This window comes from Simochromis diagramma, unplaced genomic scaffold (assembly GCF_900408965.1).
Source record: "Simochromis diagramma unplaced genomic scaffold, fSimDia1.1 OVJJ01000685.1, whole genome shotgun sequence".
Lineage (NCBI taxonomy): Eukaryota > Metazoa > Chordata > Actinopteri > Cichliformes > Cichlidae > Simochromis > Simochromis diagramma.
Window position 1 is genome coordinate 14,865,049 of NW_024387477.1, and position 23,744 is coordinate 14,888,792.

The 23,744-nt window shown below is 40.8% G+C and overlaps 2 protein-coding genes across 17 annotated transcripts in view; one reads left to right on the top strand and one right to left on the bottom strand.

Moving 5' to 3' along the window:
- Positions 1–715: 715 nt before the first annotated feature.
- tex11 (testis expressed 11) lies at positions 716–13,496 on the top strand. 2 transcript variants are annotated; one of them, XM_040016292.1, is made up of 29 exons: positions 716–939; positions 2,071–2,183; positions 2,479–2,563; positions 3,048–3,127; positions 3,214–3,291; positions 3,401–3,520; positions 3,748–3,828; positions 3,952–4,037; positions 4,114–4,171; positions 4,263–4,358; positions 4,444–4,525; positions 4,770–4,848; positions 4,979–5,130; positions 5,300–5,385; positions 5,686–5,823; positions 5,981–6,083; positions 6,211–6,335; positions 6,889–6,974; positions 7,614–7,667; positions 7,755–7,795; positions 7,907–7,984; positions 8,096–8,166; positions 9,628–9,741; positions 9,953–10,019; positions 10,200–10,349; positions 10,458–10,566; positions 10,670–10,790; positions 11,378–11,545; positions 11,893–13,496. In XM_040016292.1, the coding sequence occupies exons 1-29, from the start codon at positions 912–914 to the stop codon at positions 11,962–11,964; spliced, it is 2,721 nt and encodes a 906-aa protein (XP_039872226.1). In that variant the 5' UTR covers positions 716–911; the 3' UTR covers positions 11,965–13,496. The 2 variants fall into 2 exon arrangements, with proteins under 2 accessions (XP_039872226.1, XP_039872225.1); XM_040016291.1 differs by having other exon boundaries at positions 717–939; positions 3,211–3,291.
- Positions 13,191–23,744, bottom strand: part of dlg3 (discs, large homolog 3 (Drosophila)) — a 79,348-nt gene continuing 68,794 nt past the window's right edge. For 5 of the 15 annotated variants that reach the window (XM_040016297.1, XM_040016298.1, XM_040016299.1 and 2 more), the window contains 10 exons: positions 21,796–21,910; positions 19,451–19,627; positions 19,266–19,341; positions 18,547–18,649; positions 17,035–17,076; positions 16,767–16,817; positions 16,322–16,683; positions 16,094–16,203; positions 15,916–16,007; positions 13,191–15,524 (listed from right to left, as the gene is read on the bottom strand). In XM_040016297.1, the coding sequence (XP_039872231.1) occupies positions 15,418–15,524; positions 15,916–16,007; positions 16,094–16,203; positions 16,322–16,683; positions 16,767–16,817; positions 17,035–17,076; positions 18,547–18,649; positions 19,266–19,341; positions 19,451–19,627; positions 21,796–21,910 (1,235 nt within the window). In that variant the 3' untranslated portion in view covers positions 13,191–15,417. Of the gene's footprint in view, positions 15,525–15,915; positions 16,008–16,093; positions 16,204–16,321; positions 16,684–16,766; positions 16,818–17,034; positions 17,077–17,826; positions 17,873–18,546; positions 18,650–19,265; positions 19,342–19,450; positions 19,628–21,795; positions 21,911–23,744 lie in introns of all 15 variants that reach the window. The other 10 variants (XM_040016308.1, XM_040016306.1, XM_040016305.1 and 7 more) reach the window with 5 other exon arrangements.

The following is a 23,744-nucleotide window of genomic DNA, read 5'->3' on the forward strand; positions in this document are numbered from 1 at the left end:
AAACTGTCTAAAGTCTTTCATCTTTAATAAAATGATCAGCGTTCTGCTCTACCAGGTGTAACAATTGAGTTTAACATCCAGGCATCCATGAAAACGGAATTTATGACATTTAACGGAGTTAGAAGTTAGCAGGGAGTTAGCTCGCTAGCTTCTATCTAAATACAATATAGCATGTCCTGACTGCGGGGTTTTGGAAACAAATTAAAACGTACAGCTCTGCTATCACTTCCAGCATAAATGAAGACAGAAAACTAAACAGCAGTGACTGTTTGTAGGGTTACTGAAGTTTGGCTAGCTGGTATATAATGATGTGCTACGTGACCGCTAGCGACACAGCTATGTTAGCATAATATAAACAAGCTAACTTTTTTTCCACTCGATAAAAGTTAATGTGAGTGTTCTCGGTGGTCAGGAACAAATGTAATGGCATGGCAGGATGCTGTAAAAGGACCAAACTTCAGCCAGGAGAACAACTGAGATAATCCATCCACAATACGAGGTTAGTCATTCATATACTGCTGCATGGGCTGGGCTGTAGTTACATCCTAAGGTTTTAAAAACTGAGCTTAAATAAATGATTAGTGGTAATAAAAGCCGAGGGAGGTCAACAGGGATCACTGACTGTTTTAGGAGCTTTTTGAGATCAAATAGAAGAAAATACATAACATTAAACATGTTAACAACACAAAAGCCATATTAAACGCAGACTACTTTAGACCCAGAAGTAGGATTCGTCGCGTCATCACTGAACAACCGGATTGGAGTAATAGCTATTTTCAGTTGTTTTGATAACCTCGCTCTCTTTTTCGCGGGCTTTTGTGATCGCTGTCAATCAAATGCCAACATTTCAGTGAGGAGCTAGCTGCTAGCACCTAGCCTGACAGATATTTTTATTCCACGAAAAGTTAGACATGGAGGAACTTACCTCAACTGTGAAAAGTGAGTAACTGACTCTTTCTCTTGACCCACCTATTTATTTATTAAAGTGTTTTTTCGAAACCATATTGGGTACCAACTGGAGCTGGAGCTTAGTTGTTAATTTAGCTTCCAACCTAGCTAATTCACAAATTGTTAAGTTGAGTCTATTATCTGGACGCCCAATAGCTAATAACAGTTTTGTGCCTCTGGTATATTAGCTAAATGTTACTCAGGCCATGGAAGCAATAGTTATTTTTCTAAAAGATAAAGGGAACTAAACAGGCAAAGTCTGAAAATCCCAAAAGTTGTATTATTAAAAGTTACTGCTGTTGGGACTATAGCAAGAAAACGTTAGCCAGCAGGCTGCCATCTACATTTGTAAGTACAAATCTACACCTGGGTAACAATTTGAAACTTTTAAAGCAGTTTTTAATGGAGAGTACATTCTCTTTATTCAATGGGTAAAAAGGGTACTTGAAGACCTTATGTGTATTTCAAACAGGGTCTTAGAATTTTTAAAGAAACTGCTTTGTTATAGACTTTTTATACATTTTGTGCAGCCTGATAATACAGATGATTAGAGGCATAAAACTGGGGTTCATGTTATCCACTAAACTGCTCATGTTATCTTGGTCACCAGCCACAGTGAATTATTGTTATATTTTACATTATTATAACAAGCTAGCCCCCTAACTTGCTAATATGTAAATGAATACTTTTTTAAAATGGCAACTAATTAACCTAATTTGGGATGTATGACTCATACTTCATTTTAGATTATATTCTACCTTAAAAGATGAACAATCATTAATAATTGGCTTAATATTTCAGTGCTAATAGCCTAACATTAAGACACAAGAGAATATCTGAATTATTTTTGAAATGAGAAAGGACATTAATGTAGTCAAACTGGATTTTGAGACAGATTTTTAACTTAAACAAAAGAATAAGAAAGTGGGGTGCTCTCCATGTCCCACACTTTATTGTCTTGCACAAACAGTATCTGGTTTTCTTTATAGTGTAGAAAATTCGGATATTCTTATTGCATGAAAAATCAGATGTCACTTTTCACTTCAGAAGACAACATGTCCACTGTTACCCTGTTTGTGTCCTGTCAACGTCTGTTTTTGTTGACTTTTTTTTAATACACAGGTCTTACTGAGCTCCTGCTGCAAAAGCAGCTAACAGATTATGATGAAGTGATAGAGAAGCTCTTCTCTGAAGTCCCTGGACTTGAGGCTATGCCCAAAATACCAGATCCGCAGGTAGACAAAAACATGCCAACTTGTTTAACTATACGCCACAAGTCAGTAGTGATGTAAAGTTATAGTATAACTATAAAACCCCCCAAAAAATAAAATAAAATGAAGAATTAACAAATACTTATGGAAGAATTTTTTTACACCGCTAATATTCTTGTTGCTGAATTAATCTAACCTACTACAAGTTATATGACTGTTGCAATGGTTTCCTGAAGTTTAAAGACTTTAATTTAATGTAATATTGTTAATACTCATATACAAGAAGCTGGCATAATTTTTTTTGTTGTCTTGTTTACAGCTGGAGGAGTGTGCCATCAAGCTGTGGAACTGGGGAGTTACTAAGAATGTGGGTGTCACAATAAGTACAATTCAAAAAGCCCAAGGTAAATTTGTATTTGTATTGTTCCACCCCTTATTTTTCGTATTTTGCTAGGAAAATAGGAAATATATACAGAAATGCATTTAAACATACAAATGTGCATGGAAATATCTAAGACAAAAACACAGTCTGTACTATTCTAACAAGTTTCAAAGTTAATATTTGGTATGAGCACCTTTATTGTTCAACCCATCCTAAATTTTAAAGGTTTCTTGTAATTTCTTTAAGTAGTCTTCAGGAATAGTTCTCCAGGCTTGTTGAAGGAGATTCTAAGCTCTTCTTTGGAAGTTGGCTGCCTTTTTTCAGTTCTCTGTCAAGATGATCCCACTTTGATCCCATTTTCAATTTAATAATATTGAGGTCTGGACTCTGAGGAGGCCAGTCCAAGACTGATTGTGTTCCACTGTGCATTTTTCTATGCTTTATTACAGTGGTAGTATTTTGGGATCTTCTCTCCTCACATTCAAATAATCTCACTATGCTTACAGTGCGTCATGTTGCATGCAGTCTGTTGTACTGCTGTGAGCCTGAGAACCCAACAGAGGGCACCATTCGCAAGCAGATTCTGGTAAGCAGTACTGAAGGCAGCCTCTGTGAGTGCCCAATGTTTCAGGAGGACAAGGCATGTTTGTCAGTGTCTAATCTTTACAGATGGCCAGCAAAACAGGGAGAACCTGGCTGGACTGCAAAAATCCCCAGATGGCAGATAAATACTTAAGCCTTGCTGTCAAGGTGAAGAAGAAAATAACACTCATACTGATAGTCTCTTAATTCTGTGTAGGTTTTGAAGCAAACACAAATACCATGTTTTTAGAAATGACTCAGAATCTAATATCCCCAGAGCCTTGAAATCCTCTACAGCCAACTGATGTCCAGAGGCAATGGCACAGCTGACATCAGTTCATCCAAGGAGGATGTGGAGAAGGATCTACTTCGAATTCTCTCATACCAAGCAGAATCGGTGAGCTGTGGCGCATGTGATGTTCGACACCTTCGATGTGAATATTTGTTCTTGTGATATTTGGCAGCTTAGGAAGTGCCATTCTGACAGACTTGCAGTGTGAAGTGTGAGACAGCTAAAATGTGAACTGAGAAACAATGAGAGGGGTAAATTTCTGACAGCTAATAGGGAGTATTATATTGTTTGCTGACATTTAATTATAAGTTCAGATCTGTTCTCCTTTACAGGCCATAACTCAAGGCAATAACAAAGAGGCTGTGGCCTACATTCAGCGTTGTAAAGACATGTTGCTGCGACTACCAAAGGATGTAAGAAAAAAGGCCATCTGTTGCTATTATAACAACACTATATATTGATTTTTCACTTTTACACTACATATTGTTATGGGATGTGTGGGGGATGTTAACTGTGATTATACTTTCTCAATACAGACTGCGTACCTCTCCCTAATGTGCTACAACTTTGGAATAGATGCTTACAATGTGAGGAAGTATGAAGACACTGCTTTTTGGTTGAGGTAATATTCTAATGTTCATTTTCCCAAGAAAAATGTTGATAAAGGTTGCAATCGAAGAGAAATGTTTCCGTTTCAGTCAAAGCTATGATATCGGGAAAATGAATATGAAATATGGCCCTGGATCTGAAGTTTTGGTAAGACAGTACAATATAAACTTTCATACAAACATGACTGTCATTTAGAATTACAATTGTAATAAAAGTGATGTTAATTTCCCTACAATAGGCCAAGGCTTTGCGGCTCCTTGCCACTGTTTATTTGGAGTGGGACTGTGAGAAGTTTGCAGAGAAGGCGGTCAACGCTGTTAGCTTAGCAAACAAGGTGAAACATTAGGAATCATTTTTAGATTGTTATTTATATAAGCAGAGGAATCTTCAGCTTTTCAGCTAATTGTGTAATTTGACAGGAATGCGTGAGCACATATGGACTGTACTTAAAGATCAAAATACTCCTGAGATGTGAGTCATCAGACAGTGACTTCAGAGCAGGTTAGTTGATACCACAACCAGAACATATTGAGTTATTTAGACAGAATTTGATTGGTGCTGCAGTGGGTTGTTAGTCTCCAAAGTGATAAAACTGTGGGTTAGGTGTTCTCTTAGAGCTGTTCTGACTACAGTAGCAATAGATACTTATACTGAGAGCCTTGGAAAGAGTTAATATGTCTCTGTAGATGACTTCAGCAGAGTTACAAATGCACATTAAAAAGCATTTTTAAAAATTCATTTTCAGGACTTAATGAGATGCTGGAATCAGAAGTTTCTCTTGAGCTGTGCCTAAGCACAGTGAAACTATTAATCTCTGAAAAGAGGTAAAAATCTTTGTTTGTATGGTAATAATTCCCATTAGTTTTTTGTAGAAATATATAATACAGAAAGAAGCATCTTTTTTTAAGTCTCAGGCATATTTTATCGATTTGAATATGTCTGTTATTTTTCTAGAGAAGCGCTGGCTTTTGAGTATTTGAAAAGTGTGTGTCAGCACTTTGAGACATCCCCTGACCTGGGAACTGCTCTTGTCTTGCACATTGAGCTGCTGCTGCAGAGAGGCAAAGAGCTGCTGGGCAAACAGAAGATTGAGGATGTTATCACTGGTACTTTATTTTTGCTATCAGTACTGTAATAAATCTAAATTAAGACAGAAAAAAATTAAATTGCATGACAAATACTATATATTTATCACTGCGTATAGTATTAAAAAGAATGAATAGTACTTTAAATGTGCTACTGTATTAGTATGATAATTTTTTTACACCCACATAGGCCATTGTACAGGCAAACAGCTGACCCCACAGGCTCTTACAAGTCTCCATGTCTTGCTGTGGGATAAAGCATCCAAGTACTTTGAGGTACACATCTATTCACAATGCATTTTAGAGTCCATACAGACGTGCATACTTATAAGCATGTTCACAATCTGCAGTGTTGCTTCACAACAAAAAGGCAGGTGGCCACAAAAAGGTCCACCTAACCCTTGTTAGGTATTGTTTGATGTTTCCTTATAAAACAGCATGTGTATGTTAGAAGTTTTCCTATAGTGTTAGTTCTTGTTTTCTGAATTTCCACCATAAGTAAGTAGTTTATTTAGCATAGGTTCAGTGTAGAGCTTTACTTTTCACATGGACAAAAGTTTAACTTTGTGTTTCCAGGCTGGAAGCTATTCTGAGGCTCTTCAGTGGTATAACTACTCCTTAAGTCTCTTCAAGGGAGGTCAAATGGAGCCCAACTTAGCCAAACTGCAAAGAAACAGAGCTTCCTGCTTCCTAAAACTTAAGCAACTGGAAAAGGTAAGAGAACTTGAGGCTGCTGTAGTTGGTAATTTTAAGAACACCAGTATTTATATGTCACTAGTGACAACTGAAGGTGTCCCTGGCATAATTTGTTTTTACAGTTACTGCATGCAAATATGTTTTCATCTGTATTAAAAATCTTAATTTTTGTAAGGCCAAAGAAGCAATTAAGGAAGCACAGAGATGTGATCCAGACGACATTTTTACTCAGTTTAGCGTATACAAGGTGGCTGTGCAGGAGAATGAGGCAGAGAAAGGTACCTAAAAAAGATTACTTACTGGGACTGGGGCGCTTTATAAATCATACTAGTGTTGCCATAATAACAGCAATATTTTCACCATATTATTTTTGATGATGTGGCTGATTTATTTATTATTTGCTAGCCTCAGGTGCATTGCATGCAATGGGATGTCTGTCCAAGAATCCTGTAGCCTGTGAGGACAGACTGCTGGTGTCGGAGGATGCTGCTTCCAATCTCCTGAGTCTGGCTGCTCAGATTGCTCTGGAGGTAGAATTTATCACAGGACTCATTGCTCGTTTCTGTACACCAGTCCTTCAGTTTAGGTCTGATTGAGTTATTATTACATTTCCCAGTCTTATGATGATATAGCGCCTCATCAGTGCTATTTGCAGCTTGGACAGAAACTGGCAGTTTTTGTGAGTGGGAAGTTGATGAGGGATTATGTCCTTGTCACTGAACTCATACTGGTTCCTGTGCAGAAGGGGCTGAGAAGAATAGCATCACTGAGAAGATGATCGAGCATGTTAAACCTTTCCAGGAAAATGTCCAAGCCAGCTGGGATCAAAGATAAAGCTTAAATATTTTTCAACTCTTGTTCGTGTAGACTTATACTGCAGTCCTTCCTCAATAGTTACATACGTTATACTATTATACAAATAGATGTGTTACAGTAACTTTCCCCAGCTATTATAATCAATAGTTTCAGTTATTAAATCAGCTTGAATTTTCTTTAGTGTACTATGTGATTCTGATGCGTATCAATAAGTATTGGTGGTGGGTGGCATTAATGGTGATGAGAAAGTTTCTAACTCTGTGACAGAATGGACAACAGGAAACCGCCATGAAAGCACTGGAGATTTTGTGTGAACACTCCAAAGATCAAGCACAGGTTCTGGTTGCTCTGAGGTATGTGAAAACTTAAGTATAACCTAAAAAAATAGAAGCAACATTTTAACCTCACTTTTATTAAAATAGTATCTAACATGAATGATATGATGTGACAGTATGTAGCCAAAAACAGATTGAGTACAGAGCCTTACACATAAGGCTCTTATTAAATAAACATACAGTTACATACACTCATCATGAGCACAAAGAACATTTTAATTTGGTACTTTAATAATTTGAAACCCCGAGTTAATATTCATGGTAACTTAAAAAAATAAAAATAAAGCTTGCACTTGTGAATGATTGCGTTTTTTTTTATTATGTGCTTGCTTTCTTATTGTCTTGATTTGGATGCAGTCTTAGATACGTATAAATTTGATGCTAACACCTAACTTTGCTAATGGATATCATGTTTGGTTTTTGAGATCTGAAAATAATGACTCATGTTTAAATCTCGAATTGGGTCATGATGGTACTGCGTCACACATTTAGTAGAGGTGGCTCAGAGATTGTATTTAGTCTCTTAGTTTTCCACACACCTCTATGATCCACTGACCTATATTCCCTCACATTTTCACTGAAAGTATGTCTCTGTATAATACAGTTAGTAGGTGAAAGAAAGGAGGTCAACACCAATTTCTTCATTCATCTTTTTAGGTGTTTGGTTCGGCTTGTTCTCTCCACAATAGAAAAATTGAGTGATAAAATAAGGTGAGGCAAGAAAGAGGGAAAATACCAAATGTTTTCATATTTCAAAAACAACAACAGATCTACATTTCCTACATTCATTCCACGCAGGGATGTAAGTCTGGATGTCTTGCTGCCGCATCTAAAAAAGGGTAAGTGCAAATCCATGAGGGTTTAATTGCATTGTGAGTGGAAGTGTCTCAACTACAGTGTCATGTGTTGTGCGTCATAACCCTCGGATGTTTTCTTTGCCGTCACTTCAGCTCTGCAGACAATTTCACACCCCTCTCACATGACTGTCGATCAACGCACAGAGGAAGCTAACTGGTTCAGAAAGATTGGTGCTAAGATTCTTTCTCTTCTTTTCACTTCAATCTAACGTGGTGTGCTATGACTTAAAATCTTGCAGCACCTTCATTTTGTCTGTGTGCTCATGTGTGTCCTTGTTACAGCTTGGAACTTGGCTTTGCAGTGCGAGAGCAGTCCTGACAAAATGAGAGATTTCTTTGTGCTCTCTTACCAGGCAAGTGTCCTTTTTAGCTTTGTCAGGTGAATTAATCAATGTATGCTCTATGTGGGTGTAGATCAAAAACACCTGAACAGGAATAAACATTGCTTTATAAATAGAAACGTATCAGTTTACACTCACAATAATATGTGTTCCTTAACCTTAGCTTTAATGGAATACATACCATTACATTTGGATCTATAAAGTTTGATTTCTGCCAGCGATTTTCTCATGTCTGATTTACATACATGCCCTGATGCCTAAAAGTACCCCATATACAATTATTTTGATCTTATTTATAAGAAATTCAACTTACTAGCGGGCGATCGTGACTCAAGAATTGGGAGTTCGCCTTGTAATCGGAAGGTTGCCGGTTCGAACCCCGGCTTGGACAGTCTCGGTCGTTGTGTCTTTGGGTGAGACACTTCACCCGTTGCCTACTGGTGGTGGTCAGAGGGCCCGGTGGCGCCAGTGTCTGGCAGCCTCGCCTCTGTCAGTGCGCCCCAGGGTGGCTGTGGCTACAATGTAGCTTGCTATCACCAGTGTATGACTGGTTGTATAAAGTGCTTTGGGGTCCTTAGGGACTAGAAAAGCGCTATACAAATACTTACTTTGACTTTTGGTTAAACGTAGTCAGAATTTAAATACAGTATTTTAGAAATACTTTCCTACATTATATGTACAAAACTATGGACCCACCTACACATTACACTTACATGAGCTTTATGACCACTGGTCCCCTCTTTGCACCTATAGCAACTTCCACTCTTCTGGGAATGTTTTTTGCAAATGTTGGAGTGTGTCTGTTGGAGTTTCTGCCCATTTAACTACGACTGATGCTGGACATCACAGTCTCCATTTTACTTCAGTCCTAAAGGTGTTTGATGATGGCAGCTAAGACCTACCACACCAAAAATTATCCAGCCACACGTTAATGGACCTGGCTTTGTTCTTTTGGGAATAGTTATGCTGGAAGAGAAAAGGGTCTTTTCCAACCTCTTCCCATAGATTTGGAAGTGCAGAATTGTCAAAAATGTCTTTGTAAGCAGAAGCATTAAGATTTCCCTTCACTACTGCTAGGAGGTCCAGGCAAACCTCAAAAAACAACCCCATAGCTTTATTGAATTCAGTGAATAAGAGGTGTAGCCTAATACTTTTGTCCATGTAGCGTATCATGTGTTAGTTCCTTTGTCATACGTGCTTAAATGTCTATTCACTGTGTCTAAATGTCTATTGTAAAAACTGAGTCCATATACTTTGCTGCCTACAAACGAAATGAACTACAAAAATATAAGCCAACAGATTATGATGTTACTGGAAGATTTTTAAAAGTTCTATTTGTCTATCTGTACTTTGTGCCTACCTGTCAGTCTCAAACTCTTGAAAAAGAGAACTTGATCTCAATGACAGAGCTTTTTTATAAAAAAGAATAAATAAATATTAAGGCTACATGTGTGTTTCTACATGAACCTATAGTTCTCCCAGCTGTGCCCACCTGATCGCACTCTCCTCATGGGCCAGAGGACATGTCTGCTAATGGCTGCTGCTGCTTCTTTGGAGCTCGGCAGGAAGTCTTCTCACCCTACCCAGGTGTGCCACCCACTGCCCATCTCCTACATTTAGCACACTCTCACTCCACATGGATGGAAATTTACCAAGACCAGTGGAGAGGAGAGGTGACTAACAACATCATTGGTGCTAGCGTAGGTGTTTAATTTGAATCCCCCTGCCTTTGAAAAGGAACTAAACACTAGGTGGCGATGATTAATCCAGAATGCTTTGCATGTTTGTCTGGTTCCAGGAGTTCACTCAGACTCTGGAGCACATTCAGATCTGTTCAGAGGTGTGGAAAACCCTGAAAGCATCAGGTGCATTTAGCAGCTACACTATTCAAACTAAAAGCAATTTTTATTTGCAAAGTGTAAACTATTTAAAACACAGAAAAGGAGAGTTAAACACAGTTATATGTTATTAAAAAGCTGACATAATTTTTTAAGTCTACTTCATGAAGTGAAATTGAGCTATAAAAATGTATTCTCAATTTACAGGAAGCTTTCCAATGGACCCGACAGACTCTCTACTACTGCTGTATGAGTTTGAAGCTCGTGCTAAACTGAATGATCCCATAGTTGAGGCAATACTGGAGTCTGTGTTGGAGCTTGAAAGTGTTGAACCCAAAATGTTAGAGACCATGGCAGGTTAAAAAGACCCTCTATTATTAATCATGTCTGTGCTGAAATACCTAAAGAAACACATCAGTGTTTCCAGTATTCACTCTATGCTCTAATTGTCTTTCCTTTATGTAGCCTTGGCAATGGAGCCTCCAGCCTATTTCCCTCTGCTGTGCAAGAAGGCCTTGAGGGTTGCTCTCTTTCTGCACAAGAAACAACCACAGGCTGACCTGGCGCACTGCAGGCACAACCATCACTACCTTTAGCATTTCATTAATGAGCATTTTTTTTCTTTTTAGATTTTGAATGAATAGGTTATTGACTGTTTTTCTGTGTCCTCATCTTAGCAAGTGTGTTCACAGCCTTATCAAGCTGTCCCTCCCAAGTGGCGTGTCAGAGGTGGAGGCCCATGTGCTCGAGGAGGTGTGGAACTACTACGAGGAGGCCCTGTCTATCATTGCAGCCGCAGTGAGTCAGCACCAATCACACACCGACATCCCTCGGCTCCCACCTCCTGTTCCCTCCAACAGGAATGCTCCTGCTATATAATTCACCCCCTCTTTTCCACTCCATGCTTGCCTGCTGTTCTAGAAGCCTCTTTTTATCAATGGGCTATCAGCCGCACTCCAATTAGCAGATGCTTCCATTCACCACCCCTTCCTGCCAATTTGAATGTTAATGCGCTGTACAAGTTGTCACACTGCCGGTGAGCTACAGCTCTGAAAGAGACATGAAATTATTGAGACATTATGCAGCTTTAGAGGCAGCGCACATTTCCCCTTTCATATTGAGTTATTACTTGAAAGCTGTGGAATTCTTTGGATCAAAGTAAATGGACAAGATTAAAGTGTTGTGAAATATGAATGAACCGTCTCCACTGAGTTTGTTTCATGCTCTGTTTTTATGACTTACAAGCATAAGTAAATGTTAATATACAAATGGACAGGATTTGATGAAAGTTTACTTGGCATTTGCTGCCTCAACCCACTGAAAATGATTTGTAAAAGACAGTAACCCAGGTGGCCTTTTGAACATCTTCCTGCTCTTCTCCGTAGCCGGACGACTTCCCAGAGATGGAGACCTTGTGGTTGCTGACTCAGGCTTGGAACACTGGGATTTTGCTGTACAGCTTGGCTCAATACCCCGAAGCTGAGAAGTGGTGTGGCCTGGCCATGAGCTTTGTCCGCCACCTGGGATCTCTACAGGAGAGCTATGAGACACAGGTAGAGGACTGGTGGAGAGAAGGAAGGGGATGAAACACCGGGTTGATAGTAGCTTAAATCATCCTGCTGCTTTGTTAAATACAGATTTTGGCAGAATTAAATCTACATGTCATTGTACAACTCCAGGGTTGCTCATCAAAATACACCAATTATAGTTTTGAAGTTAGCTCAAGGAACTTCACCAGAGGTGATCCTTTAAGTATTGCAGCTCTGTCAAGAGAAAAGTATGGCAATAAAACACAGTCTCATAAGGTTAAACTGGGACACAGCAATGAAAGTAACTGCTCCATTGTACTGCTAGAGGTATAAAAAGCTTAGTTATACAGCTGTTATTTATGTACCCACAGATGTCTGGTCTCTACAGCAAAATCCTGGACAGATTGGACAAAGCAAAGAAAAATGTCAGCATGAAAGAATAGACAAACAGGTATAGGTCAGCTGTCGGGAGCCTGGTGCACGCCTGTTCTTCGGGGAAACCTACCTACGTTTATTCAGTTCAGTTTTCAACACCCTAACGTTCTCAATGTTATGAGAAACATTTACCAGAAATTCCAGTTTGGTATGTTCTTTTAAATTATTTTAACTACGGTGTATTCTGGTAGACTAGTACATTCATTTCTGGTCTGATTCTTACCTGAACATTTGTTCTAAGCTCCTATCCATTTATACTTTTCCAACAGAAACTAAAAAAAAAAAAATTAAATAAATCTACCACTGCAGTAGTTGTTTTTAAAGCCAATCTGTATCCCAAAGTAGAATAAAAGGCACATTAAAATCATATCTGAGTCACATATTTTATTTTCAAACAAATAAACTCTTGTCAAGTCCCAAAATAAAACCCAAACAAAAGTTGCAGGACTGTGTTCCCTCATGACTAGGACAGGGAAGACCATGAGGCCGAGTGTCCTGATAGGCTGTACTACCTGCAGTGACAGGAAGGAAACTACTGTACAATCAAAGGGTTCATGTTTGCAAGCACTTACTGCACAGATGTGCTATAACATAAACATATCATCACCCAAAAGTACAAACAAGAACCCTGTCCCCCCACCCAAAAAAATAAAAGTATATATGTCGTCATTTCTCTCATCAGAACAAAGACCCTCGTCAATTATACACACACAGAGGCATTCAGGTTCCATCTTATCACAACCTCAATGGAAAAGTGTAAAATGAAATCAAGTTCTTTGGGCTTTGACATGGCTGACTGAGGTATGAATACCACACACATTGTTAACAGTCAGCTGTATTTCAACTAAACGCCAGAGTGGACCAATTCTAAACCTCTAATAATGTACTGATCAATGCTCCTGCTTCCTGTGATATTGTGTAGGTTTCTGCCTGCATCACTTTATTTTACAATATATTGTTTTTTTAAAATCTATACACCCAGACACGTTCCACAAGAAATCACATGTAGACAGGCCCTACTTGAGGAAACTGAATTCCCAACTGACTAGTTAGTGTTCCAATAGGCATTTGAAGAGAAATACCAACAATACAGCACATTTGTATGGAAATTATATCTCAAGAGTAGCTCAAACTTTACTTACCTGACATTTGTGGTCTATAAAACATGTTTGTCCCAGTTTGATTCACACATGCATGAAGCACAGGTGAGGGGGATCTGCTGGGGGCTTATTTACATCGTACAGCTACCACACCCTTTGAAACAGTCTGCAAGCAGTTTATAAATGGCTCTGTTCCCTTCGGTAATTCCCTGAACTCTGGTTTTGACACAGGTAATGACAGCTGGTTTAGCAGTGGTGCCTGGCAGGTGGGCACACCTGTTCAGAAAATGCCTGCAGGTACAGGTGCTCTGTGGGTGGGAGAGAGCAAGGGACCCAGGGGTCTAGGTTAACACTTCTTGTTTGGGTCTGGCTCTCTGAGGAGAAAAAAGAAGTATATCCCTTTGCACTCTTCCCAAAAAAAAAAAAAAAAAAAAAAAAAAAGCTGAGGAAGAAAGCAAAAGCGTTCACAGGGTCAAGGGCCACAGCACTCCTCCTTCAGACGTGCTCTCTCACATGCACACATTAACGTATAGTGCCAAGATATGCATGGAAGGATGGTGCAGGTCATTTCAATCCTGGTGACGCCACAAAGCAAACTCAAAGGTTACCAAACTGATGGCCTTGAACAAGCTCCCAGCCTTGCAGAAAAAAGACAGTACAGCCCGATTACACTGTCCACTTGGAAACAGCTTTAGCTAAGCAACAGTGCCTTTGAGTAGTTTGTTCACATTTGACAACTGTGCAATCGCCCAAACGTGGCTGTTCAGTCACGGGGAAATGGTATCTGTATGTTAAGATTCCTGAGCTGGCCAAGCTCACCCCCAGACGTGCCAAGAGCTCAACACAGTGCTTCAGCACCTGCCAACAATAGATTAAGAATTCATCGATTTATAGATGCACAAAGCGTAGGTTTTCTCAAACCCAACTTTAGTGTTTTTGGTTGGTGGACGGGGGAGGGGGGGGGGGGGCAATCGAAAACAGGTTATAGTTACTCTAATATTTAGGACATCCAATACAATTATTGTCTTGTTCTACCCGTTTTAAGGCCACCATCATGGCGGCAGATACGACAGTACCGTGTGACCAATCAGAAGAGAATCCTCTGGGAAGGCAGAGAGTGTAATAGGGTGATCTGCTGCTCAACATGAGTTGGGAGGCTCTGGTTATCCAAATTGCAATCCATTGGCCAAATTCTTCTTTAATTATAAAGGAAGAGGGTTGAAATACAGGGGAGGGAAAGTGCCAACAGAGGCAATTTTTTTTCCTTCTTCTTCTTTTCTTAATCTATTGCACTCAAGTCAGGCCTCCTGACAGTTGGAGGTCACAAATAGGAAAGATTTTCCTCATCAATTGTGTTCAGCCTCCCTCACAGACAACAGGTAGTCACAAAACAGAATTTGTATTTGATGTAAGGCAGTTTGGTGTTTTGCAGAGAGCCCAGTTACACTTCTCTACCCCCGTCCTTTACACAGAGCAGCTAAAAACCACAAGCAAAAAAAAATCCCACAAGAAAAAATAAAAAAAACAAAAACAAAACAAAAAAGGAACTAACAGCCCTCCAAATTGACAATTCTAGTGAAGTGTAAAATGTGTAGTTTTTAATATGTAGTAAAATCTCAGTAGGATTTCATCATTTATTTTGTGATTTCATAATATAAATGTAGAGATTCACAACGCACTTCTTCTTGATCTGCCTCCCAAGATGTCTTTATCAGCTGCAGCACAGACAACTGGCAGATGACCAAACAGCAAGCTGGTTTGTGATAAATAGATCAGTTTGTAGGCTCCTCTACTAATTTCCTCAGTCATTATAAACAAGAGAGATGACTCCTTGAACAGTACCATCAGCAGGGCTCGATTTATCCAGTCTTTTTTAGAAAAAAAAGAAAAAACCCTTTATTGGTCTTCAACTTCTTGTCTTGCGTGTCTTTTATAATGTGATTTGATGAACATTTACAAAGTGTTCCAACTTGGTATGATTTGTCTCTGATCCCCTGAAACTTCTTTTTGAATCCCAACTCCTCTCCAGATTTCTGCAAAACCTTCTGATCTTCAGTCAGTCCCAGTTCACAAAAGGATGTATTCCTTTTCCCCTTTTGTTTTCGGTTGTCAAATTCCTTTGGAATGGCATTTCCAGTCTTGAATGGATTTGTTGAGAAACTCATGCAGGGGTGTGCACAGTCACAGTAATGGTGATAAGACTTCTTTTTCATTTAGAGAGTAACATAATGATGACACTAAAACTTGATATGAAACATATCTGCAAAAAGGAGGTGAGGAGAGGGGCTATTTGGGCTTGGGTGGGGTCTCTGGGAGGCAGGAGGGGAGCTCTGTGCCGATGCAGAGAGGACGGCAGGAAGCTCAGAGTTTCTCTGAGGAGGGGATCCAGATGTAGGGCCCAGACTGCTCCTCAATGATTAGCTTGATTTTGTTGTAGATCTCCTCTAGTGAGTCACCCTGTACAATAGCTGAAGGCAAACACAAAGGGAGAGAGGTGTGTTATTTGGTTGCATCAGAACTAGAGTCCCCCTAAAACCCCAAAAAGTAACCTAATCAAGAAATTCTTCTGTTGATCAATCAATTCAGTTGTTTTATGAAGCCAAAAAGCCAAATCATAAACAAACACACACCATCAGGTCGTAAATAAAACTTAAAATCATGGATTGAGATTATTCACTGAGGTCATGGCTCAAGGGAGCTGGAGGGTCAATTTCCTATAGACTTACATACAACCACAGAATTCACTGACTTTAAACTTCAATGACAATAAATAACCAGATCACTGAGGAAAAAAAAAAAAATCAAAACCTATATCCCAAATTGTAAGTACAAATATTTTTTGTTGGCAATGAGACTGACCTGTGAAATACTCCCCAAAGTCTTGCTCCAGTTTAACTGCCTTGTCAAAGACTTTATTGGCCTGCTCATATGTCTGCCTCTTATTCATCTCCCTGAAAGTGACAGTAGTTACGGTTAGTACGACGGACACAGACCAGCTGTGATCTTGATGACAGTATGTACAAAAGCTTCGACTTACATTAGGGCTTCAATGGATTTTGGTTTGATAAAGATGGCAATCGGATAAAGTTGTGCTTGCTGCAGTCGTTTTATGGCATTCCCAGAAACATCCAGAATGCAGTGTTTCCCCTGTAGGCAAGTAGAGAATACTTTAAAATACTCATAGTGGTGAAAATTTAACACTTTCTGATTTAACAGGCCACCCAATCTGGTAACCCAAGCTCACAGAGAAATGCTCGTTGCCTACCCTCTCAGCCACAGTTCTGACAGACAAGATGCTTGTCCCATAGAGGTTCTCGTTGAACTGGCCCGCTTCAATAAACTTATTATCCTGGATATCCTTCTCCATTTGCTCTCTCGAGCCCACAAAGTGGTAGTCCTGGCCGTCAATCTCGTTCTCTCGCCTAGGACGAGTTGTATCTGCAGAAGTGAATGGAACAAGTTTATTTTTGTTGCTGCTATTTTGTTTAGCGTACTGTGTAGAGGTGTCGAGTGTTGTCAACTCACGTGGTACACACGAGCCAAACTTGTGGGGGAACTCAGAGATGAGGTCATCATTTATTCTGTCCTTCATTGGGCCCAAAATTATCACAGGTCTTGTGTAGTGGACTGAATCAAAAACAGAGAAGACAAGTGAGGATAAATGTAAAAATCTACAGCATGACAGATTGTGGAGAAGCGATTTCACTTACTTTCCTGTCGAATGACTGGCTCATAGGAAAGAATTGTGTCCTCCTGACCCTCTGTAACAACAAAAATTAAAAAAAAAAAAATAATGAAATTTTACATCCTGTCTGAAGGAATTACATAAAGCTGCCACAGCTGATAAAACTCCAAAATGAAATATTAGGTTGCAGATATAATTTCACACGTACATTTAAGGACATCTACCGTGTTATTCATCTATGTGGGCAGAGTAAAAGAAACCAGAGAGACCATGAGAAATTAAAGGTGACTCACTCGAACTACTTTCGCTGTCACTTGTGTTGGATGTCAGGCATTCTGCAAAAGCAAGAGAGTTTCAGATCATTTTACAAAACCATAACCACAGTGGCATTCAAGTCAATTCTTTTCCTATGGGTGAAATTTAGTTTCACCTGCCTCAAAGGACAAAAAGGGGAAAAAGAAAAGCACTCAGTTTCTCAGCAACTAGGCCACATAAGAAAAAGGGGAATAACGAAAGCAGAAGTTTGGTTTGGTGCAGCAGCCATGCTCTGGCAGTATTTGGGAAGTGGTTTTAGGTGCAAGCAATAGGAAATTAAGTGCTTCCTGTGTTAACATCCCAAATGACCCACAATCCCCAGGCCAGTGTTTCCTATTGCTAGATCTGTGCCGGTGGCAGCTGATTTCATAGCATAGAAAAGACTGAAAACATACGGCGCTACACTGTAGAGAGAAGGGAGGCAGGAGCTGGTTGACTTTGGGGAATAAAGCAACACCCTGCTCTGGTGATGTATTGTAGCTCTGCGTGACCTTGTATGACAAAACATGTAGAAAAATGTTGTGAGACATTCAAAATAAGTGTAATGTTCACCCAGCATCTCTTGGGAATGCTTTTTATTTAAAATATATATCCACACTGTGAATCTGAGTAGATGTGTGAGTGTGTTTTTTTTCTGTGAGCACACAGGTTTGTGTGTGTCACTCTAAATTTTTTTCTCTTTTTGCATTCCCAGCTGGGCCTGTGGAGACAAAGCATTTTTCTCTGAGCTCAGGGGACAGCTGCTTGACACAGTACAACCACACACTTACTCAAACTCTTTGATCCATAAAAGTCATCGCTTAACCCTGGGAAGTCCTAGGTGTCCCGACAGGTGAGAGCAGAAACCAAGAGAAGAAAGCAGACAGGAAGAAGAAGAGGTTAGTGAGAGTTGGGGCAGGGAGAGAGAAAGAGAGAGAGGAGTGCTGTGTAGTGCTCGCCAGGCCCGCTGACACACGGCGCTGTGGTACTCATTTCGCCTGAGCTCCACTTTGTTCATAGTAAGCCACGGCCTTTCAATTACACAAGCCCAATCCCATTAAAATGGGATTTTGACCTGTTAAGTGTAAAAGCTTCGGCCTGGTTAATGAGATTCTTCCTGTTGTGGGTCAGTGACTGACTGGGAAATTGATCAGGCCTTATATACAAGGAGTAGCATCACAGCATTAGAAGGCGTGTGTGTTAATACAGCCGAGAACACACCCAGCTGGCAGCACACACAGTTAGAACACTCCTCCGGAGCCCACAGACAGACACACCAGAGAGAACCCCACATCTCCAGCTCAGTGGTGCTGGCTCGTGGCGTGTGGGGCATCTCTCTGAGACAGTGAGAAAGGGATGAGAGTGATGCCATCGCACAAACCATCCCTGGAGGTGAGCGGAAAGATGAAAGTTGAGAAACAGAATTGAAGCATGAAGGGGAAAGAGGATGAAAACAACACCCCTCCCCCACCACTACCACCGCACACCCCAATCACACAGCTGGTACTCACGTTCAGACTCCACCAACTCCTGCACAATATTCTCCTTGCTCTTGTAAAACGGGAACTTGCGTGAGAGGTTGAAGCTTTTTTTGCGCTTTACTTTGACTGGCTGCTATTTGATGTGTGGGTGAGAGAGGGGAGGAAGGGAGGGAGGGAGGGGGGGTTCAATGAGAGGGTGAAAACAAAAACAGAATGGGTTTCAATGAAGGTACTTCAACACCCATGCAAAATCAAACAAAAACAAATGAAATGTAAACAAACAATTCACATTAAATAATGAAAATGAAAGGCAGGTAATGGGTGGATATGAATGGCACATCAATGTGAAGGAAACAAGCATGCGTTTACCAAATTAAACATCTTCAATAAATTTAATCCTTGTACCACAGAAAATAATACAGACCAAAATTAAAGCTGATTTATGCTTCTGCAAATTACATCTGAGAGATTGTCGTCTGACAGACGTGCAGACATTTTGCAAGTGCACATTTCTTAATATCACTGAGTGCACGAGCTGTGGAGGTTGCGGAAATCTCTTCCTCTTCGCGGAGCCTCTGGGTAATCTATATAGTAATTCGAGAGCTTTTTGTGCTTGCTTCAGTGAGCAGGTGCTGGTCCCTTTCCCACACTCAGGGGGGAAGTAGGCCATCTCCCTGGGAGCCCAGCAGCAGCTCTGAAGACAGCCGCTCTGGCACCAGGGCAGGGAGCAGCTGGCCCTCTACACTTACCCTGTTAGACTCAATCATGCCTGTCCTGGCGTGGAACTTGACTGTTTTTAACCTGGCCCGCTCCTTCTTCTCCACTCTAGGGAAAGAAAGAGAAATATATCAAGTTCAGGCCGGGCATGAATAGGAGTAATCACATTAGCCTCGTCTGGCATTCGTACACCGCTGCAAATGAAGAGGAGTGATACCTTTTCTTGCTTGGAATGACCCCAATCTGCTCACTCTCTCCGTGAGGTGTGACAAGCCTCGCCTGCCACCACTCATCATCAGAAGCGTTTATGACATGAAGGATATCCCCATAAGAGAAGCTCAGGCCTTGGCTGGGCAGACAGCTGTCCCTCGTTCGATCGTAGTCAAACAAAGCTCTGCAAAAGCAAAGCCTTTGGTTACGCTCTTTCATCTTGTATCTCTGATCAAATTACTGTACCGAGCATTCGAAGTTGGCACAAAATGACAGTTCTGACTCTGCAGCATTACATAATTGCTCTTTGTTACTTTGTCTATTACTTCACATTGCTTGCATGTGGGCTGCGATTTGACAACATTTTAAATATTTGGTATTTAGAAACGCTTTAGCTGATACACAGTACTGTGCAAAAGTTTTAGGCAGGTGAGGGAAAAAATGCTGTAAACAAAGAATGGTTTCAGAAATATAAATGATTGTTTATTGGCTCCAAATGTATTCTGCAGCAGGACAACGACCCCAAACATACAGTCAAAGTCATTAAGATGATCACAACATCATCGAGTGTTTCTGGGATTACATGAAGAAACAGAAGGACGTGAGGAAGCCTACACCTACAGAAGATCTTAGTTCTCCAAAATGTTTGGAACAACCACCAGCAGAGTTCCTTCAAAAACCGTGTGCAAGTGTACCTAGAAGAATTGACGCTGTTTTGAAAGCAAAGGGCGGTCACAGCAAATATTGATTTGATTTCGATTTCTCTTTTGTTCATTCACTGCATTTTGTTGATTGATGAAAATAAATGATTAACACTTCCGTTTTTGAAAGCATTCTTTGTTTTTTCTCACCTGCCTAAAACTTTTACACAGTCCTGCAGTCAGAGATGCCACTCATATTTCGTGACAAAGCCATATGCAGTCACACTTGAATCCAACTCATTTATACATTCAACAATCAATTTTTTAAAAAATGCAACAGAAAGCAACGTCAGACAATTACTAAGGCATGCCATTCATTTTCATTTGCTGTTGCCGCATACTTTCCACTTCAATAGACCACGTTTACAGTGCAGGTGCGTCACTAGCTTGTCTGACAGGTCAAGCCACAGCTACAACTGAATCTAAAACTACCTGCTTTACAGGTTTAAACTTCCCTTGACCCATAAGCCTACATCTACAGGCTACGCCAAACTCTAGTGGACAGACAGACTGAGCTCAACATGCATTTTTCTCCTCTGTTCTAAAGACTTGAGCCAGTCTGCTCCTGCCAACTGAAACTGGGAACGTCAATACATAAAGACTACTGGTGAAACTGTCATGGTGCAATATAGCTTATCTCTTTGTGTGCTTACCAGGGAATCGAAAGCACCTTCAACACAGGCTGAGGAGTGATAATCAAATTCTTTCCTTTAGCTACTTTATGGTACCTTAACACAGACAGTGAGAGCACATGTGATACTTTCAGACTAAAAGATTCCTGAGACTGGGCTGGGTGGACATGGCAGCTCCCACATTAGCCGGCAAAACTAGATAGCTTTTCCTGCATAACTGCGGGCTTAGTCACCTGCACAGGAGCAGGCTAGGCTCTACATGCCTCACAGGAATCAGTGTATATGAGAGGCATTTCTCACGATACTCCTCTGACCATAACAGGCCTCCAACGTAATAACACTTATGTACCTTCTGAGACATCCCGATAAGATCCGAGCTACTTTCAGGAGTAGCTTTAATCTGATAGTTAAAAACAACTGAAGAGGCGGCTTGGCCGTCAGAACCGAAAGGGTAAAGTGAAATGAATTAATGCTTCGGCAGAAATATGGGGAAGCATTTTTGACTGCGGCGTTACATCACACGGTCCTTTCACCTTGAGCCCTGCGACTCAATGCATTTATATGAACAGAAGGTTGCCACCTGTTTCAATTCCTAAATGAGCCTCAATCCAGTTTGGCAACTTGCCCAAAGTGTCATAACACAGGTCATCTCAACAAGCTCCCCTGTCAGTCGACATTAAACAAAGTCATTGTCATAGCGGGCATCAAAACAACAACAGGGAACGTCTGTTCATCTTTCTTTAGCTGGTGATGAATAGTGTGAACCCAGTAGCCTGAATTAAATGATGTCACGCGAAATGCTTAGCATAAAAAAATAATATTGTAACATGTGATCTATGACATTTATGTCGTGCTGCTACTGTCTGACAGTGTGGCCGATTTTAACAACACGTGTGTTTGGGCTTCATCTTCCCCTGCAGACGAGCTGAGGTTTGTTATGCAATAGTGAGATCTTAGAATTGCATGTTGTGAGTACAAACATGAGTATGTGTGTGTGTGGGTGGGTGTGCCGACTTTACCTGACATATAGGGAGCGCTTCTCACTAGTGCGCAGGGAGCCTGATCCTGAGCTCATGCTGCTGTTCATCATCTGCTCCCTCAGGTCGTGGATCTTGGACTCAAAGCGACTATACTCTGCGTAGCGAGAAACAAACAAAAACTGTGTCAGCGGCGGGTTCTGGAGAATAAACTTTCCCTTTGAAGTTTTACGGTTAATGCGCTCAAAGTTAACTTGGTGCATTCGATCTTGAGTAAAAAGACCAAACGGGAGCATTGGCCTCTGCCTTCTTGTTTCACTACGGTATAATTGGAGAGCTGTGCCTCAGCCAGTGCTGCAGTGAGCTACAGTAAAGAGAGGAAAGGTTGAGCGAATCCTTAGGCTGATTAATGACCCCAGGAACTGATGGTTTATCACAGATCTGCCTCACACATCCAGTCATCTTTCATGTCAGCTGATTAATTACAGGGATTAATTAGGTTCAACACAGGCTCTTTAGTGTGGTTAAAAAAAGCGAAGGCCTCCAACAATTTCAAATGCATGACCATTTGTCATAGGTGTGTAAATCCAGTTGCTGCTCAGGAGCACAGGGATGATGTATGAATCCACCTGGACCTGCTCATTAAGAAAGCTCTCATTAGCCTGCTGTGCACAGCGAGCTCTGGGGCCGGGCTGCTGGAACGAGCAAGGCCACCGCACCATGCAGCACACTGCCAGATAAACAGAACAGCAGATGCATCCAGAAAAACAAGTAGGCTAAGGTGCTCATGTGATCACACAAAGGATGTGCTGGAGCAGTATAAAGACAGCACTGTGAACAAGCAATTTTGTCATTTAAATGTTTCCTCTACTCCAATGTTTCATGTCGCACAGCTTGCATATCCTCATGAATGTAGCTGTACGCAACTGAATCAAATTATTACTGCCATGTGATGAGATGGAATATTGCTGTAACGATGACACATCTATGCCCTAATATTAATTAACCTATGAAAGAACCAGCGGAAAAGAATCTCATCCAAATTTATTCCACATATCGAGTTGACTGGCATGCCCGCAGGGGTACCTCACAGCTTAATCATCAATAGCTGGCAACACTTCCTGTAATTTGAACAACAAGAGATCAAAGTCCATATTCTGTCAAACAAGCCTAGAAGCAGCCTTGAAAAACAAACACCTACGCCTACAAAGATGATTTAGTTAGTCCAAGCTCGCGGGAAAAATTCTGAGCAGGTGCAAAAACAAGCTTCAGGTTGCTGATCTATAACCCCCTGCCGAAACCAAAAGGATTTTCAAAGCAAACATGGATCCGGCCCAGGCCCGGTGACAGCGCTCCACCCTGATCTCTGCTCAAAGGGTTAACGATACAACAGAGTGACGCTGCAAGGTGAGGTAACCAGACACCGCCTGACTGCCTGTAACCAACAGCAACAGTGTAGCACTCCTAGAACAGGGACAGCGCACACGGAAACAGCCATTCAGACTAGTCCACTTGGCTTTCAGGCACAGGAGAGAGGAGAGAAAAGCAGCACAAGAAGCTGCAGCTTGGGGAAGGAGGGGCCGAGGGAGAAGACAAAGAGTAGCTAAATACAGAGAGACCTGCTTTACAATGCCACCAACCTGAGAACTGTACCAGCAACTCAGGGCAAGTGCACATTAGACAAAGCTAAACGATTAGCTTGATCAAATTCCTAACAGCAAAATGATTCATTTAAGTTCAGTGAGCACTGAAGAGGAGCAGAACTACAATCAGTTTTAAGCCTCTGGGGGAAGATGGGGTGGGAACTATAAGATAACTACAATTTGCTGCCACACCTTCTTGATAATGGTGACACCAGAATACATGAATTCTGCAGTAAATCGGTGTACAGCACAACCCAGTAACTGTAACTGACAGGGGAAAGAAAAACACAACTATAATCAACTTGTGCAAAAAAAACTAATTTCCGGCAATTTTGGAGTCAGGTCATA